The sequence below is a fragment of the Natrix helvetica genome (genome assembly GCF_964273705.1).
Source record: "Natrix helvetica genome assembly, chromosome: 3".
NCBI classification, from domain to species: domain Eukaryota; kingdom Metazoa; phylum Chordata; class Lepidosauria; order Squamata; family Natricidae; genus Natrix; species Natrix helvetica.
In genome coordinates, this window is record NC_138549.1 from 62,026,163 (window position 1) to 62,046,872 (window position 20,710).

The 20,710-nt window shown below is 39.1% G+C and overlaps 2 protein-coding genes across 4 annotated transcripts in view; both read left to right on the top strand.

The window, feature by feature from the left end:
• The window catches only part of LOC309389647 (dimethylaniline monooxygenase [N-oxide-forming] 2-like), a 49,573-nt gene extending 43,007 nt beyond the window's left edge, over positions 1 to 6,566 (top strand). For both annotated transcript variants that reach the window (XM_081948240.1, XM_081948239.1), the window contains exons 8-9: positions 4,659 to 4,731; positions 5,632 to 6,566. In XM_081948240.1, coding sequence (XP_081804366.1) covers positions 4,659 to 4,731; positions 5,632 to 5,983 — 425 coding nt within the window. In that variant the 3' untranslated portion in view covers positions 5,984 to 6,566. The remainder of the gene's footprint in view (positions 1 to 4,658; positions 4,732 to 5,631) is intronic.
• Positions 6,567 to 20,198: 13,632 nt separating this feature from the next.
• The window catches only part of FMO1 (flavin containing dimethylaniline monoxygenase 1), a 43,482-nt gene continuing 42,970 nt past the window's right edge, over positions 20,199 to 20,710 (top strand). The window contains exon 1 of one of the 2 annotated variants that reach the window (XM_081948242.1): positions 20,199 to 20,355. The gene's annotated coding sequence lies outside the window, so the exon portion shown is untranslated. The remainder of the gene's footprint in view (positions 20,356 to 20,710) is intronic. The other variant, XM_081948243.1, reaches the window with a different exon arrangement.

Here is a 20,710-nt window from a genome sequence, read left to right on the forward strand (position 1 = left end):
GGTCATGAGATTGCAATTCAGGCATTGAAAACTGGCTCACATTAACAATGGTTGCAGTCACGTGACTGTCATTTGCAATACTTTTTTACTGATTTCCAACAAAAAAAATGACAAAAAACACCAATTGGAGAAACTGAATTTTGAATGAAATTTGAATTCGTTTAACGACCACATGATTTGCTTAATGTCTACATGATTCACTCAATGTTTTCAATAAAAATTGTTGCAAATAAGGCCCATCTCGACTTACAACCACAAAAACTGATTACAGAAAATCTGGTCCCAATTATGGTCATAAGTCAAGGACCAACTGTAATATATATTATTCACATACATAAACAAACCAGAATTTATTTGAGGTTGATAAACCACAGTTTGAAATGTTGGCTTGCTGTTTACTTTTTGATAACAAGTACAGTTTAAAGGTCCACCAAAGTTGCAGCCTTTTTACCTCTAATACTTATTAAATATAATTTAATTTAGATTTAAGTTCATTTTTTCTTAGCAATTTGTATTTTATTCAAAAAATGTTAAAATATAAAACTCAAAGAAATTTAAAAACAACAAACAAAAGACACCAAACACGCGAGACATTAAAAACAGCATTAAAAAGGAAAAGAAAAAAAAACCATCACATATACACATACTATCCCCCCTAGGTTGAGTATTGATTAATACAAGGCTACACTTTGTGAAACAGACCCCCTAATTTTTAAAAAAACTAATAAATCTGCTTGTCAAACAAAACAGTTAACAGTAAGAACAATAATAATCAGAAAAGGACAAGTTTAGAGTTTCAAAACCCTCTGTTAACGAACTATTATTGTAATCAACTTGTTGAAAATTTACCATGGCATCTTATCTATCCCAAATCATCCCAAAAGAGTAATTCATCCTGGATCAAATATCCACATTTGTTTCTTGATGAGTTAAATATAATATATTAAATCTCCACAATTGGTCTATCTTCCTAATAAAGTTCAGATAAAAGTGGTTTGCAATTAAGCATAATCAATCCATTCCCTAATCTCTGCTATCTTTCTAATAAAAAAAACAATTTGTCACTTTTCCATATCAGGCTCCCAGTATTGTAAACAAATGCACATTTGAAGTTCAAAGAGATGCATGGAATTAATTCAGTTCTCTGTTTGTACAATCAATATCTCTTTGATCTACAGATTTCAAATCAGATTCCTCCAAAGCTACATGCCTCCGAATATGTTCCACAACCATTATCATCCCATCAAACTTTTTAAAAAAGCTTTCAACTAGAAGTTGTATGGTGCCAAAATGTATTTTCTGATATTTCAGCCATTGCTTGTCTGTCCTCTGAAACATTGTTGCTCTATGAAGCTTGACCAGAGAACAAAGAAGCTGAAGCAGAAGGAAATGTAAAATGTGTTTTCTGTCAAAGTGTTTTCTTGGATTTCGATCGAAGATTTAAATTTTTTTTAAAAGAAACAAACTCCAAATATTTTGAAATTGAAAAGGAACAAAAACCTTGTGGTGAGAGTCCAATATTAATGTAAATAAATGAAAACACTTCATAATCGACAAGCACACTAAGTTTACATACTGAAAACAAAAGTTATTTAGAACAACAGCATAAAGGAAAACGAAAAAAGAGAACAGCTAAAGTCCAGAAGAGGATTGAAATAAATCAGCATTCAGCCAGCCAGCCAGCTAGAATTTTATCTTTATTAGTAAATTTGGCTTGTTCTAAAATCCTGGTTAAAAGAAAACATAATTTAGTCTGGGACAATGAACTCAGATACTAATCCTAAATTATTTAGTGAGCTTCATAATTTTCTCTGGTTCTCATCCTACAGAAGATTTCAGCCTAGGAAGCTGGTAATGACAGACTAGTGAATTTATGGCTGAAATCTGAAACATAATCGTTGCTACTATATGCCAGATTTTGGGTGGTTATGTACGATGGGGATTCTTTCCATATTTTGATATCTTGGAAATAAATATCAAGTCAAGGAAAGGAAAATGAAAGATACATAAACAAAGAAACTTATTAGCTCCTTCCAATCATAAGCACTGAGTAGATTTTAGCCAATAATAATGCAAGAAAAGATTGTTGATAAGAAAGAGGCCTGTTTCTTTATAAAGCAGTGTATACTGAGGGGTTGCAGAAGTTATCTTTATATATTCCTTAAATCAAGAAACGTTTGTTTTCTAAATCCTTCCCCTAGAAACAACTTCACTAACATGAACTCTGGTTAAGATATAGAATAGCTGGTTAGAGCAAATGGTAGCTTTTGCTTCCCTTTGTAGCCTGTCTACTTTACATAGAAGTCTATATTTCTCTCAATTTTGTGCATCTTTAAAAGTAAAAGAAGATGAAGAGAAAGAAAAGTATCACAATCTTCCAGGTCTACAATTTGTAAACCTTTTCAAGCTCTGAAACTTATTAGGTAAAAGAAAAAAAACTTGATACGGTAGTAAACAAGGTACTAGTGATAGAAGATTGGCTGAATTTGAGTGAACTATTTTTTTTTAATCCTTAGACTCAAAGAATCCCAAGTTAATTTTGCACTAAGACACTTTACATTTGCAAACAAGAGTTTGTGTACTGGAGAATATAATTAAATGTTCTGTGGTTTCTATGCGAGTAATCTTCAATATGCTCTTTCTTTAGCAAATCAGAGTATCTTATTGATTGGATGTGATTGATTCTTCTAGTATCTTTTGCAAGAATCCCAACTGTCGTTTTTAGAAAATCCTGAGGTATAGCAATTTCTGTACTCAGCATGTGGTCTTCAATGGAATTGCAGCCACATGAAGGGGAGCATGCAATGGGTTATCTAAAGGTTCTTTCTTTGGACCAGTTCTCTTCAACATCTTCATAAATGACTTAGATGAGAGAATTGAAAGGGAGCTCATCAAATTTGTGGATGACACTAAGCTGAGGGAAATTGGTAATACTTTGGAAGAAAGACTCAAGATTTGGAATGAACTTGACAGACTTGGGACCCTATCCAACAAGATGCAACAAAGTGAAAAAAGTAAGGTCCTGCACAGGTACAGAATAGGCAGTATCTGGCTCAACTGTAGTACTTGTGAGAACGATCAAGGAGTTCTAGTGGATCACCACTTCAGAATGAGCCAGCAGTGTGCTGCAGCTGTCAAAATAGTCAACTCAGTTCTAGGTTGCATCAACAGAGGGAGAACATCAAGGTCATAAAAATGATAATAACTCTCTAAATAATAAGGCCACAGTTACTGTGTCCAGTTTTGGTCACCACAATATTAAAAAAATGCTGAGACCCAGAAAGAATGCAAATAACAGCAGCAAAGATTATAAGTTTGTCTAGAGCCTAAACTGCAGGATGAACAGCTAAGGGTTTAACTATAGCCCAACAAACATAAGTATTAGGGTTGATAGCTGTCATCCAGTACTTGAAGGGCTGTCATAGGGGATCAACTTATGCTCCAACGTACCTGAGGGCAGGACAAAAAGTAATGGACAGTATCTCATTAAAGAGAGATCCAATCTAATTTCCTGACAGTGAGAACAATTAATCAATGAAACAGCTTGCCTTCCAGAATTGTAGAATTGTGGCTGCTCCATTGCTGTAGGTTTCAAGAAAAAATTGAACAACCAATCAGGATGGAATAAGGTCTCCTACCTTGGCCAAAAAGATACATTTAGGAAACTCAAAGAATCAATTGGACTCTTCTACTGTTGCTCCCTAATATTTATGGCTGTGAAATAGGAAGTTCAGGATTAGAAACCATTGATAACCCAATTCATCCCAAATTTAATCCACTTTTAAAAGCATCTAAACTGGTGACTACCACCCAATGCAAATGAATTTGACAGGTTAGTTGTACATAAACTAAAATAATAAACCAATAAAGGAGAATATTTGTAGCTCAGTGTTAAAATGAGGGGTCTTTGGTGCTCTCTGAGCTTAGTTGTTTTCTTGCAGACTGATGATATTACCTAGTTTGGGTAATGAAACTTCTGCAAGAAAACAACAAAGCTCAGAGAGCATCAAGGATCCTTCAAAATAGTAAATTTCAGCAAAGGAAAGAATAAAAATGCCTGGTGGAGCTATATAAATTGTATTCCTAGTTGTCCATGAAATTGATGGACAATGTATGTGTATAGGTTTGTGTATGTGTTCATCATTAGAATATAAAGATATTGTATGCTTGCCCTTTTAATCCTCATTCCTCCCCCCCCAAAAAAAAATCATTGAAGCAGTGAATGATTTTTCCATTTTTTATTCAAAAGTACATTTTAAGTAAACACAGACAAAGGGATTAATACATAGAGTATGGGAAAATTGAAGAAATGGTAAGAGGAAGTGATATTTAAAATTTTTATCTGCTACTGTCACCCACTTTACATACTCTAAAAAGAATGACATATAATCTCTATATTAGTTATCAAAATTATAAGAAAAAGTAGATGACAGTGATAATGATTATAAAAACAATAGCAACCACATCCAAGATTTTTATATCACTGGGAAGGAAAATAGGATTTTATCTTTTTGGAGGGCAAGAGTGAGTTATAAACCAATTAAGCTTGTACATCTATATGCCTTATGTGAAATTGGAATGAACTATACTGAGATGACTATGGTGTCTTCTGAGAGGCATAAGTGGCTTGTTCAGACTCAAACTTTTTCTCCCCCTAGGGTTAAGCCTTCTGCCTTCAGAGCGTGCCATGATGGCTGATACTATTAAAAGAAATGAGAAGAGGACTAAGTGGTAAGAGAACTCTCCTAGGCTTTGGCATATGTAGAGAGGGTAACAGGCAGCAAGTAATGAAACTTGTGTTATAATGGTTACAGTGCAAACATTGTCCTTTATATATTTGAATGCAATATCATCATGCATGGTGAAAAGTAGAAAAAAAGTAGAAGTAAAAAGTAAAAGTAGAGAAAAACAGAAGTTGCCTTGTGACATCACAACACACATTTTGACATTTGGGCATTAGCATGATTAGGACTTGATAGTTATATTCCTAAAGAACATTGATATTTCTTATTTGGAAACACTTCTCCATCTTATAAAGCTTCCCAAATGGGAACAAATGTGAAGGGACTAAACATGATAATATGTTCATAAATTCTGCTATAAATCAGTGGGCAATGATTTTTTAAAATAGTTTAACTTGAGAGAAATATCAGGAAACATGCTTTGGCATGGATTTATAACATTAAAATATTATAAATATACTTATTTGCTCACCATGAAATAATTAAGAATGTTTTCATATCAATGATGTAAAACCCAATATCAGAGTGGAGCTGGATAGTAGCATTATTATTTGGTTTTCTTATTTCTAACTCTATCATCTAGAATTTTCTTTAGCAACTATTTCTGTTCAGACACAAAATGCTGCAGGGAAGAAAGAAAATACAAAATGTAGGATTGAGAGTTTTCACTTTTTAAAATAGGAATAGTCCAATCAAGTAATCAAAACATGACATTTCAACATTATTTTTAATAATATTCCACAACATCTTAATTCACTTCGTACCAAGGATATGTGGTGAGTGGGAAGGGTAGAATTGACAATCTGCTGTTGGAAGGAGAATAAGTATTTCCATTACAGAATTGTAACTCTTCTCAACTACCGTCTCTTTATTTCTCCCACCCACAAAGGTTTGGCACCAGCCGCAGTCAGTCAATCCAAACCAATTTCATTGATTACCTGGACGAGCTTGCTGCAGCCTTGGGATCAAAACCAGATCTGTTCTCACTGCTATTGTGGGATCCCATACTGGCTTGGGCCATGTGTTTTGGACCTTGCAACCCTTTTCAGTTCCGTTTGAAAGGGCCAGGAAAGTGGACTGGAGCCAGGGATGCCATCCTCACCCAGAGGGAGCGGATCATTAAACCCACAAAAACACGAGTTGTGAGCAGCTCTTCAAACCACACTCTGTTCTCCCTGCTCACAGCCATTGGTCTCCTTCTTATCTTGGCTGCTTTTTTCCTTTTCCTTGATCAGCACTGATGTCCCTCCTAAAACACAAAAAAATGACAATTGCTTATGTCAAAACCACGCTTTCTATTCTTCTAATGATTACCATCTATTGTACTTTAGTTCTGTATGCTCACAAACATAAAAGAGGATTGTTTGAGCAACTTTCTGGGAAATTATGAACGAGGAAGAGATATGGAAAATGGGGGGATGCAAGAAAGATTTTTTTCAGAAAGGGAAGGAAACATGCCAAGTGCAGCTTTAAGGTGCCCCAACAACATGCCTATTTTTCTGATTCCTTTTAACATTAGATAGCATTGTGAATTGCAATTCATTCTTGAATTTTAAAAAAGGAGCAAAATTGGATTTCATACTTGAATTATATAAAATCCTATCCGGAACATGTCTATTAATGTCTAAAGGCAGAAATATATATTTCATGAAATGCTGTGATGTTCCTCTGTGGGGCCTTGCTCAAGGAGCTTAGTTTTTATATGAAATTTGCCATCATACTTGGTGTAGTATGAAGTGTGGCTTAATGTTTTATGCAAAATCACCGAATTTGTCTTTATACAATAAATCATGGCCCAATAAATAAAGATCTTTTACTTCTTAACATCACCTTCAGTAAGAGAATTTTCAGATTGTTGTGCAGATCAAAATGAGATGCATACACACTCATCAGATGACATTGTAGCTTTAAGCTTATGAAAACAAGAAAATTCTGTTTTCCTGTGTTTCAGTTGGTTTTATACAGATTTTGTTTCCCTGTGGGAATAGGTAATAGGTAGCCTCTGCCCTACTAGGAGTGTCATGGCTGCTCTGCCTCCCAACCCAAATTCTCTGATTATAGCAATATTGACTAGACTGGACAAAGGAACCAAATATCAGGAATCTTAACATGACAACATCAATCATTTTAGGAGGCTGAAATCAGGCATAGCGAGCAAAAACATGAGTTCATCAAATATTATTTCCTCTTCAGTTTCTCTGAAGAGCTATTACTGGTCAGCAGCCAAATGCTAACTAGTTGCCAATTCTCTGGGCACAAGTATTACTAAAAAGAATTAGTATTTATTGGCTGAAAGTTCATTACAAATAAGTATGATCCATCCTCCCAGTGACACCCCTTCTTTTGCTAGTTGGGTGAATAACATCAACTAAGGCACATCTTCTTCCGCAGATACTCGTGTTGAGCTGCTGGAAGCGGTTTGTTGAACATATCAGCAATTTGATCATTTGTAGATACATATTGCAATTTAACAAAACCTTGTTTAACTAATTGATTTATGTTTTGATAACGGATGTCAATGTGTCTGGACCTAGAACCTGTGAAATGTGACTCAGAAATATAAACCACCAATTCATTATCGGTTTATATACCGATTATTGGTCGAATCGGACGTGTCCAGATATCTGCGATCAAAGCATCAAACCATGTTAGAGAATTACATGCATCTGAAACACAAGCATATTCAGCTTCAGTAGATGAACAAGAAACAAAATTCTGTTTTCTCACTTGCCAGTAAACAGGACATCCATTCAGGAACATCATGTAACCTGAAGTACTTTTGCATGTTTTCCTATCACTTGCCCAATCAGAATCTGCATAACAACATAATTCTGCATAATCAGTATGTGTTGGTTCTAGCAATACATTGGGTTTCTTTAAACTGTTCATTTCATCCTGCATTGCTTCATACCATTTCTGTAGCTCTAAATCAGGAAGCTGCTTGATTTGTGTAAATGTATCAGGAGGAAGTGTAACATTGCAAATCAAAGGCAAGGGTGTTTTTGTCAATTGCGAAGAATATTGCTATATTCCCTTTGTGGCCCTCTTGGAACGTCTTGGAACAACAGTCCATTCTTCTTCTGATTCATCCTCGTCCTCATATTCATCGCTAGCATCAGCATCTGCGGCTCGCAAAGACGGAACATCAGGTTGTGAAGAAGTAGATTGAATACCTGCCTGTAAATCTTGGTCATCAGGCTGCGTGGCGTCTGCAACATCATCTCTAGGAAAATAAACTCCAGGATCATTGGAATGAATCCTGGACCAGTCAATATCTTCCTCAAAATTAGCAGATTGTGAAATCACAATTACATGTTTAAGGTCAATAAATTTGCTCCATTTTGAATTATCATCAATACCCATAAATCTCAGTCTCTTTGCTGCTGGATCTCCTTTTCTTCTTTGAGATAAGGAAATGTTCACCATAGTGTATGAACCAAAAATGTGGAGGTTCTTGAGATCAGGCTTGTAGCCATACATCATGAAGAAAGGAGTTTGATTTATTACACTACTCCAAGTACGGTTGACAATGTAATTTGTATACTTGATAGCTTCACCCAAGTATATGTTACTGAGATTGGCGTCTTCTAGGAGACAACTCATCATGGTTTGTAGGACCCCTTGTCTTTGTTCTGCGACTCTGTTATGAGCCGGTGTGTACGGAGCAGATGTCTGATGAAGAATTCCATTCTTATGCATCCAGTCCTGGAAATGCTGAGACATGAATTCGGCACCACGGTCACTCTGGATTCTGGCAATGCGAACTTGGTATTGGGTAGAAACAAATGCTGCAAAGTCTTTAAATATCTGAAAGGTCTCAGATTTCTCTTTCATAGGATATACAAATCCATATCTAGAATGATTATCAACAATTGTTAGAAAATACTTTTTACCACCAATTGTTGGTGGAAAAGGACCCACTATGTCAGTGTGTACCAAATCAAAAATGCGTGTTGACAGGCATGCAGTGTGTTTGGGAATGGCTGCTGCTTTGGATTTAGCTTTCCTGCAAACTGCACAATCCAAAAACACCCTACACCCCTTTAGATCCAAACCTTTTGCGAACTCCGGCATTTTCCTAAGAACACCGAAACTGGCATGCCCCAATCCTCTATGCCACTTGTGGATACACCTAGAATGCAAAGGTTTACCAGTTATTGAATTTTCAACATTAACAGTTTCATGAGGAACCTCAGGCTAATTCTCAGCAACCTGCTTCCTTATTTTCTGTTTGTTGGCTTTAGGAGCCTTTGGAGGCTCTCTACATGGGGCTTCCCTTGGGATGCGCCCGAAGACTGCAGCTAGTCCAGAACGCAGCCGCGTGGGTAGTCATGGGGAGTACTAGGTACTCCCATGTAACACCTCTCCTGCGCGAGCTGCACTGGCTGCCTGTAGTCTTTCGGGTGCGTTTCAAGGTTCTGATTACCATCTTTAAAGTGCTCCATGGCATAGGGCCTAGCTACCTGCGGGATCGCATCCTCCCACACACATCCCTGCGGCCAATTCGCTCTCACAGGGAGGGCCTTCTCCTGGTGCCGTCCACTAGGCAATGCCAACGGGCGACACCAAGGAGTAGGGCCTTCTCTGTGATGGGCCCAACCCTCTGGAATGACCTCCCCCCCGACATCAGAACCACTACTGACCTCCACTCCTTCCGACAGAAATTGAAGACACACCTGTTCCGACTGGCTGGTCTGGCATAATTTATAACGTCTACCTCCTGGCATACACATTTTTTACTGGTTTTTAGAGAGATTGTCTCTTTTAAATTTAATCTTCATGATATTGGGATTTTAAATTTTGTATATTCTGATTTATTTACTTAGCTGTACAGTTTTGCATATTTTTATCCTCCTCTCATATACGTATTTATGTATCTATTTATTATATTTTAATTTGTTGTATTTTGATACGGACTGTACACCGCCCCGAGTCCCTTTCGGGAGAGGGGGCGGTCTATAAGTGCTAAGAAATAAATAATAAATAAATAAATAAATGGAGTAGCAACAGGATCTCTCACTGGACCATCTCTCTCTGGGCCTCCCTTTTTGGAGTTTGTATACTTGCCTGTGCTTGCGGTTTAGGTTTTGGCTTTATGTAATAAACACCACCAATTAGCATGGTTTCAGCAACAATATCTCCATTTTTAACTATGTAACTTGCTTTTTCAAGGTGGTGAACCTGGAACTTTAACATTCTAGACAAGTGACTCTAGCTAAGCAAGTTACTGGTTGCTGAAGGTATGTAATAAACATCAGGGATGAATGTATCGAGCTCTTCAATGTAAACAGTTCCTTTTCCCATGACCTTACAATAAAGTTCACGTAGATCAGATTCTAGCTTGTGCAGCTCTGTGAAAAGTTCCTTTCTAAATGTAACATGTAATGCTGCTCCACTATCCAAAGTCCACAAAAGCCGTCTGTCGTACTCTGGATCAGGTTGTGGATTGTTGGTTAAGGCCAACGTGGCGAGTGGAGCTTGTGGATCACGCCTTGGACCACAACGACCTTGTCTTCCACCTCTGCCTCTGGAGTCTGTTCCTCTGGGCTGGTATGTGACGGGAGCTGGAACTCGTTGGGGAAAATCCTGGGTGTCATGTCCCACTCGGTTACAGATGTAGCATCTTGGCATCCTTGGAGCATAGGTTCTTCCTCGGAAGGGACATCTACCTGGAGCTCTCGATGTGGGTGGCCGTTGCAAATGTGGTGTGGCTAATTTGATAGCTTCCTCTTCAATTAAGAGCCTGCAAACATTATTGACTGTTCGTTGAGCAATAGGCACATGGTTAATCTTTGCAATGGCATCTTTCCATTCATAATTCAATGAGTTAATGATAATGCTGATCATTTGAACATCATCAATAAAATGGCCTCTTTCTCTCAATTCTTTTCTCATTCCTTTCAGTTTGGTTAAATGTCCACCTATTTATTCACCAGGTTTCAATTTCGAACCATGGAACTCAGACATGAGCAAACATGAAGATTCAATTGAAATGGGCCTGTAGCAATCTTCCAGATGGGCCCAAATTTGTTGGGCTGTTGTATTAGACAGAAAAATAACCTGCAGTTCAGTTTCCATGGACATTAATAATGTTGTGCAAGCCTTAGTCTCTAAGTCTCTTATTGCAGGAGTCCATGGCTAGGCAGGAGGATTAAACACCATACAATAGGTACCTTCTCTGCGAAGCAAAATTGAAATCTCAATGACCCAGGCTTTATAATTCTGTCCTGACATTTTTAGTTTCGACTCACTAGTCAATGGAGGAGCAAAAAATGCTTGTTGAGGGATGTGCATTTGAAAAGCTTGCTGCTGTTGCACCTGTGGTTGCTGAAATCTAGCTGGGGCTGGTGCTTGGGTAGCAAAATTAACATGGCTTGCTTGGGGAGCAGGTATCTGCCTTTGCTGCATTAAGTATTGTTGTGTTCCATCTGAGAAGGCACGTGCACCACCAGGGGGTGCTGAAGATTGGGCCTGTGGAGGCACTTGATACGTTGCAGCCTGAATATCTGAGTAATCTAATGACATGTGTGAGAGTTTGCTGCAGTGTCTCAAATTGTTCCTGAATTCTTACATGCATATCAGCCCTTTTAAGTAAATTATTTCTGCCAGGAGATGGTGCTGTGGTTACATCATTTTGCTGTAATATTTCTGCCTGTGTGGCATGAGTAATTGGAGAACAAAGAAGATCACATGGCAATTGTGACGTGTGCACATCTTTCTGTTCTGATTTGCCTGACACAATATCCACCAGGGGGTGTGTCTTAGGCTTTGGAGAAGAAGGCAAAATGGTGTTTTCAGAAATTTGAAAAGCATAGGAATCTCTCTTCTCTGACTTGAGCATGGAATAAGCCCTTTTTGCTTGAAATAACTCATTTTCAAAGAATTCTGTGTGATTACGAAAGCTTTCCATAGTTTGCTCAGAGGTGCGGAGAGAATTGTACATATCTCCTTGTGTGTGGGAGTGAAATTGCTGTGGCTGCGAGAGCTTTGGCCTGGCACCGAGTGTTTCAAAATCTCTAAGAGTTTGGGAGCATGCATAATCAGGAAGATACTCTACTGACCTCAGTTGTAGATTGTCATCTCCTGGAGCAGTCCCATCTTGTTGAGATCGTTCTCCCACAGTAGGTTCTTCACCCGGTCTGGTTGCATCAAGGGTTGTAAATCTTTGTAAAATACTTTTCTTCTCTTCATCGGAGAGGGTGAAAATATCTGAATGCCTTGAAGAGAAATCTTTTGGTTTCTTTTTTTTCTTCAGCGTGTTAGAAAATGATCTAAGCCAGGCGTTCCTCAGTCACGAGATAAATCATTTTTATCTAGATTAGCCTATTACACTTATCTTCAAAGTAATGAAACAAGGAGAAAGCCATAAAATAGACAACCATCCTCTGCTACCATGACAAGGATATAATTTAGACCCTTTGTAATTAATGATGATGGATCGTGGCTTCTCCTCAAAGTATACTTCTTGAATAAGCAAAAATAAACCCGAGGCATGATCTAATAAAAAAAAACATTTTAATATAAAAGAAAGTAAAAATACAAACTTGCTAACTGAATTAATTACATCTTGGCAGAGCTATGTGCCTACCTCTCTTGGCAGGCAAACAAAAGATCAGAAGTGAAAGTTAAGAAAGAATGTGCGACTTGCGCAGTAAATCATTGCAGATAAGAACTGTGACATGCGCAAACCAATTAATGCAGTGACATTCAAAACAAAGCATTCTAGCCACATTGGGGGGTGGGGGGGGTGGAATGAAAATTAGCTTAATTTGTCTTTCATCCAGGAGCCATAAGAGTAGATGAGATGACAGTCCATGCTGACTTTTACTAGTTAGTCAATTTGTAGATGAATAGACTAGACTAGACTAGACTAGACTAGAACAGAACAGAACAGAACAGAACAGAATAGAATAGAATAACAGAGTTGGAAGGGAACTTGGAGGTCTCCTAGTTCAATCCCCTGCTTAGACAGGAAATACTACACCAGTTCAGACAAATGGTTATCCAAACTCTTCTTTAAAACAACCAGTGTTGGACTGATTAATTGTTCTAACTGTCAGGAAATTTCTCCTTAGTTCTAAGTTGCTTCTCTCCTTGGTTAGTTTCCACCCATTGTTTCTTGCCAACCATCAGGTGCTTTGGAGAATAGCTTGACTCCCTCTTCTTTGTGGCAGTCCCTGAGATATTGGAATACGACCATCATATCACCCCTAATCCTTCTTTTCATCAGACTAAAGATGTACCCAGTTTCAGCAACCGTTCTTTATATATTTTAGTCCCCTAATCAGTCCCCTAATCATCTTTGTTGCTGTTCTCTGCGCTCTTTCTAAAGTCTCAACATCTTTTTTACATTGTGGCGATGAAAACTGGCTGCACTATTCCAAGTGTGGCCTTACCAAGGCATTATAAAGTGGTATTAACACTTGACGTGATCTTGATTCTATCCCTCTGTTTATGCAGCCTAGAACTTTTTTGGCAGCTGCAGCACACTGCTGGCTCACATATTTAAATGATTGTCCACTAGGACTCCAAGATCCCTTTCACAATTACTACTATTAAGCAAGGTACCACATATACTGCATCTGTGCATTTTGTTTTTCTTGCCTAAACGTAGAACCTTACTTTTTTCACAACTGAATTTCATTTTGTTAGATAGCGCCCAATGTTCAAGTCTGTCAAGATCTTAGGCCTATCTTCTGGAGTGTTGACTATTGTTGCTAGCATGGTATCATCTGCAAATTTGATGAGTTCCCCATTTATTCCCTCATCCAAATCATTGATGAAGATGTTGAAGAGTACTGGGCCTAAAACAGAGCCTTGGGGTACCCCACTGCATACTTCCCTCCATATAGATGCAGTTCCATTGAGGACTATACGTTAAATGCGGTTGGTCAGCCAGTTATGAATCCATCTAGTGGTGATGCTGTCTATCCCACATTTTTCTATATTATCTAGTAGTAGGTTATGGTCTACTTTATCAAATGCCTTACTGAAGTCCAAGTAAACTATATAGACAGCATTCCTTTGATCCACTAATTTTGCCACTTTGTCAAAGAATGCAGTAAGATTAGTCTGGCATGATCTGTTTTTGGCAAATCCATGTTGGCTTTTGGTTATTACTTTGTTTGCTTCTAAGTGTTTGCTGATTCGTTGCTTGATTATCTTTTCCAGAATCTTCCCTTGTATTGAGTCAGACTAATAGGTCTGTATCTACTTCCTGGATCTATTTTTTTCCTTTTTTGAAGATGGGAAATACATCAGCTCTTTTCCAGTCCTCTGGCAGTTCCCCAGTGCTCCAGGATCTTTATAAAAGGAATAATTTTTAAAAGATTGACAGTGCATATAGGCAAAAAAAAAATCCAGACATTTCTAACTGACATGATAATGATGCCCAACATTTAAGACAAAAAGCTAATTCTTTCATCAATCAAACATCATAATCACAAATCCTTTACCCACACTGACACCAAACAGCACCAGTTCAATTGGAGCAATGCAATACTCATTGGCCATGCTACCACCCACCATGCTCATGCTGGCACTCTACAAGCAATTCCATTAACAGACACATTGACCTACAACCAGCCTACAAACCCTTCAGAACCCAAATCAACCACACAGCTAAGCAGAGACAGGATCGACCCTCAACCAACCCATGCAAGCACCTCCACCAGCACTTCACCTCCCAATGACCTTCACCTGATATAACCTTCCCATCACAAGACCTATAAAAAGACTCTCACTGATGACTCCCACCGGAGATATCACAAGACTCATTACAAGACTCTCACTTGACACATTCACACCTGATCCATTATAAGACGCACTTACCACAGATGCCCTTATAAACAGAAAAACACTGACACCCCCTTAAACTCTGCTGAAGATGTTACCTAGCCTGGTAATGAAATGTTTGGAAATTAACCCACAAGCTCGAAGAATGAACCTCTACCCTCACCTTTTATCAGTATTCTTCAATTGGCTATAAATTATATTCTCCCAAACTAAATATACTGTCACGCTTGTAGACTTAATTGCATTTCTATTATTTTTATAGAGACATTTTAAATGTTTTCAAACTTAACGGAGGAATGACTGCTGCTTAGCTGCATTTGCAAGTGTTAACATTACAAAAATGTGAGTATTGCTATCTCTCACCCCATTATTTTGACAGACTCTGACAATAAAAATAAGCTGTTCAGTAAAACATAAAATCAAGTGCTAACAACCAAACTAATAGGGATAATAATTTAGGTTTCTTAATACATCCTTAAGTTAATATTAACAAGATAGAGATTTAAGCCAACATACAGCCTTTTCCCTTCCCACTTAACAGTAACCCATTACACCATACTCCTTTAATCTATATAAATAAAAATGTAATGTTTGTTTGTTCAAAATATCAAATCTCCGAAAGTTCTTCACCGATTGCTTTGGAATTTTGACACAACATTGCATTCAACGACGTGCATGTTTTTATATATGGATAGTATATATTATATATTATATACATAAATTATATTATATACATGACAGGAAAAAACATGCTTTTTGCAAAAACATGCTTTTTTGAAAACCAGCGCCATCTGCTGGACGTAAAAGCAATACACGCTATACTAAATATTTCACTCTTCCATTTCAATGTTTCCAAATGCATTGTTATATTGAATGTTCACAGATTTTGATTTATTTTCATTTTGATTTAATTATTTCGTGTGACATTGTTTTGGAATTCAGCTGTGTCATTTACCATAGCGTTCATTTCTTAAGTATAGTATATTTGGAACAGTTCAGCCTCTCTCCAGCTTCATCCCAATGGTCCCTTTGTATGTGTGGCTGGGCTGCAGCTGCACCCTTTCCCCTTTCCATCTCTCCTCCGACAAGCTTCGCCATTTCCACCAAGGGGAGCCAAAGCCTTTCGGCCTCCCCCTCCCCTCTCCTCCCCTCCCGCCAGGCCTTTGCTGTCTGTGGCGGGATGGTGCCTGCCCCATCCCTCGGCTGCCTCCTCCCACCCTTAAGCTGGCCTCCCCTCGCCCAGCTCAGTGGAACTCCAGAGGAGGTGGAGGCAGAGTGTCTCCTCAGCCCGGCCAGCTGCGCACACTCTCCAACCTCTCACAGGGAGCCAGCTACGGCCTCGCCAAGGCGGCTCTGGCGGGGCAGCAGCGGTGTCAGCCTGAGGTTCAGCGGGGCTAGGGCGGTCACTGGGTGCCCTGTGAGGTAGCGACTGCAGAGGCAACGGTGTCTCTGGATGGGGCTGTGGCCAGCGGGGGCTGCCTCACGGCTGTGTCGTCAAGGGTGGCTCCTTCCTCCTCCTCCTCCTCCTCCTCCTCCTCCTCCTCCTCCTCCTCCTCTTCCTCCTCCTCAGGGGCCACCGGCCGCCTCCTCTCACTGCCACCTCTGAGGGAAGCTGGGTCGGGGGCGGTGGCCTCCTCCTCCTCCTCTCTTCCTCAGCTCGGCCAGGCCAGGGCCTGTGGGAGCGTCCTCCGTGGCGGCTCTTGCAGGGGCCACTGTGGCTCACTTCCATGCAGGGGCCACCTCTGCCGGGGGACTTGATTTGATTTCATTTTGATTTTATTAAATTTATAAACCGCTCCCTCTCCCCGAAGGGACTCGGGGCAGTGTACAATCAAAAGTTAAAAACACCATATATCATATACATATACATAAACATTTACATAGACATTTACAGAGGAGGCATCAAAACCCATAAAACCAATTACATAAAATCTGTACAATACTGATGAAAATAAAAACAACATTAGGATCTACACCAGAATTTAAAATAACTGCCAGGAGGATTAAAGGATAAAACTATAATTGGGCCAGGCCGGCTAATTGGAACAGGTGGTTCTTGAGTTTCTTGCGGAAGGAGCGGAGATCAGTGGTGGTTCTAATATCGGCGGGGAGGTCATTCCAGAGGGCTGGGCCCATCACAGAGAAGGCCCTACTCCTGGGCACCGCCCGCTGGCATTGCTTAGTGGACGGCACCCGGAGGAGTCCCTCTCTGTGAGAGCGAATTGGTCGCAGGGATGTATGAGGTAGGATGCGATCCCGCAGGTAACTAGGTCCTGTGCCATGGAGCGCTTTGAAGATGGTAATCAACACCTTGAAACGCACCCGAAAAACCACAGGTAGCCAGTGCAGCTCGCGCAGGAGAGGTCGAATATCCCATACCCACCTGTTCAATCTAGCCAGCCTGGCCTAATTCCTAATTCCCAATTTTAGTTCCTCAAGCCTGCATTTTTTAAAATTTTCTAGGGATATACTTTTAGTTGTTTTTTAATTCAATTTTTAATTTTTAATTTTTGTACAGTTGTATGAGGTTTAATTCGTTTTTAAGGGTATGGGATATTCGTCTTTTGTATTCGTTTTAATGACACACCTGTACACCGCCCCGAGTCCCTTCAGGGAGAGGGGGCGGTCTAGAAATATTGAAAATAAATAAATAAATAAATTATATGGGAGTACCTAGTACTCCCCATGATTACCCGCGCGGCCGCATTCTGGACCAGCTGTAGTCTTCGGGTGCATCTCAAGGGGAGCCCCATGTAGAGAGCGTTGCAGTAGTCCAGACGGGACGTCACCAGCGCATGAGTGACTGTGCGAAGGGCGTCCCGGTCCAATAGGGAACACAATTGGCGCACCAGGCGAACCTGGTGGAACGCCCCCCTCGCCACGGCTGCCACATGGTCATCCATTGACAGCCGGGCATCTAGGAGGACGCCCAAATTGCACGCCCGCTCCACGGGGGCCAGTTGCTCACCCCCAATGGCCAGCAATGGGGTCAACTGGTTGAACCGGGGCGCCGGTAGCCACAGCCACTCTGTCTTGGAGGGGTTGAGCTTGAGTCTGTTGCCTCCCATCCAGACCCGTACGGCTTCCAAGCACCGGGACATCACTTCGACAGCCTCGTTGAGGTGGTTCGGGGTGGAGATGTACAGCTGCGTATCATCAGCGTACAGATGGTATCCAACCCCAAAACCACGAATGATCTCACCCAGCGGCTTCATATATGTGTTGAACAGGAGAGGCAAGAGGACCGATCCCTGTGCGCTTTCTCTTTTCTTTCTTTTCCATTTAACCAGTCAGGGCCACAGCAACGCATGGCCAGGTACATCTAGTACTAAAATATAAATGTAGCACACTTGAACAAAATTGGGCTGGTACTGTGGAGTTGTCTAGAAGTGGATAAGTAGGTATATCATTAATTCCACCACAGCAATAAGAAGAAGGCAATGAGAAATCACTTTGAAAATACAGCCATGAACTTGTCCTGAGAATTGTCAGGAGACAAGACAAAGTCAAAGTCATTTTTTAAAAAGTACTGAAGTGTTAAACTGTTTTAACTGCAGGAAGTTACAGTATAACTGATTATGCTGTAGTTATTCCTCAAGGGAACCTGTTTCTGCAATATAAAAATATTCTGGTGAACTGTTTATTTGTATTCTAAATGGCCTACAAAAGTGAACTATGCATTGAGAGTTATAATATATTTTGTTTTTATTTGAGAAGTGAAGAGTGATCTTAAAGCACAGTTCCATTAAGTAATTCTTACCATCACATTGTTAGAATTTTCCAAGCTCCTATGAATGCAGAACTAGGTATTTATTAAAAAGAACTGCCAAGTATAAAGTAGCATTTAATCCTTCCTGCACTCATCAGTATGCCCATATAAATGCCTCCAAGGCCATCACACCTGACAGGTTTATTTACAGTCACTTGATCCATTTGAAGGATAACAAAATGTATAGATTCAGGTTCCAATTCTCATCCAACTTTTCTTAAGTGCCCCTTACCCCCTTATCAGTGGTTTGACAGCCAGCCTAACATCTCAGCTATGTAAGGTATGAAACTTAGGTATGCCGTATTGGCGTCCTTACCTTATTTTAAAAAATGCAAAAGCAAACACTTTCTTTAGTAACTAAATCTCTATTAAAATTCAAAAATCAATCACCTTTGCACAATTATTACTTGATGTATAGCCCAAAAGTCAGTCCAAGTGAATTTTCTGACAGTTTAAATTTCATATTTTCACTCTTATTGCCAAAAATGAACCTACGACAATAAAACATAAGATTTTCCCACCCAGCTGGAAGAATCACATTTTGGCAACTTGCTGTACATTTTGTATGTAAAGAAAAAATAAACCTGTACAGAAATTGAAGAACCAGGCCATAGACATTCTCTTGAAAGTATTTGTGTAAGATTAAAAGGAGAGAAAAACATTGAAGGGATGTTTTTATAGACCAGTTAAGCAGACAGAAAGTATAGATGTGGTCAGAAGATTAGTAATCTTTCAAAGAGCTTTACAGGAACTAATTCAGACAAGAGTAAGTAGTCTAACAAATTCTTGTCCTCTCTTGCTGGTAACATCATTTGTCAGAAGATTATAGAAGAAACAACATGGAGGTCTTCTATCCTAGACATAATTGTCAGAAAAGAAATGGCTGAAGAAGTGAAAGTGACTGGCATCCTAGAGAAAATGATTACCATATCTTTGAATTTGTGATATCCAAAAGAGGAGCAAATGAGAAGAATTGGAGTTGCAAACTGGATTTCAGAAGAGAGGATTTGATAAAGAGTGGATTTGATGATCGAGTTGCTGAATTAATCCACTGGTCACTATGTAAAAAATACACTCTACCTGTATCCAAAAAGCTATGGGAACATAAAGTGGAAAAAGTTACCGAAAATGAGCCAGTGAAGATCATATGGGACTTTCGAATATAGATAGATTGTCATTTGGAACACAACACACCTGATATCATGGTTATTGATGGCCGAAGCGTACAGTTTATTGATATTGCTGTACCAAAAGACGCCGGAGTTGAAGAAAAAGTACTTGAAAAAAATCACAAAAAATTGCAAACTGGCCATTGAAACTACACAGCTATGGATGAAACATGTAACAGTGATACCCATTGTCATCGGGGCACTTGGTACCATGTCCAAGAATTTTACAAAATTGCAGCTTCCTGCAATAACACCAGCGGAACTGCAAAAAAGTGTGCTACTTGGAACATCATATATTTTAAGAAGATACTTGGTTGTTACCGAGGACGCTGGCAGCAACCCGTATCAATCATTAGCACCAGTCAATGGTATTTGTGACACATTTTTAAATGTTCAGTTGACTGAGTTTCATGTTTAATGAGTAATATTGTCATTGTACATCATGTATACAACAAAATTGGTTTAGCCTCTACTGGTGCAATCCATAACAGAAAATACAAGACATCTCTTCTGGGAAAGGTCCTTGAAAAGCAGTTCGTTTGTGAGTAGTCTTACAATTAAGAGGAGACAGCATGAGATTGTCACAAACAATTCATGTCTGCTGAAACTTCGATCAGATTCCTCTGATCGAATCTGATTAAACAGCTTCTTTCCACATGCTGATCATGTCAGTTTACAAAGTTCTGTTGTGTAATCCAATATTAATCAAAAGAATGTTTGTTTTGCCCTCCCAGAAAAAGCAGTTCCACCCTTCCACACAGTCTTGCAACATCTTGCTATGCATATCCATTGCAGTACTGTATTTCAAAGCAACTCCTTCAAAGCAACTTATGTAAGCCTGTAAAATTGAAGAAGATTTGAAGGGGACTTATGAAATGAGGTAAGATTGTGACAATCTGACAGTCTTCTGCTAAAAACATTCCAAAGTAGGGAAATATGTATAATGAGAATAAATAAAATTTTGCTGCTGAATGTAGCTAGGGATTGATTTGTCACTAAAATCCTTTTCTATTGCTTTTTAGAATTATATAATACAGGGAGGGTTAATTTTGCCAATTGACCAGAATAACTATAATTTGCCTTTACAGAAGTTTTGAATATGGAAAGTAATCTTATATGTGTTTCTGGTGATATACTGTATATTCTGTGGTGATACTGTATGTGCTGTCAATAATTAATTTCAGCACATGTTCACAGCATTTGCTCTGCTTAGTTGCAGGCTTTTCTTATTTTCA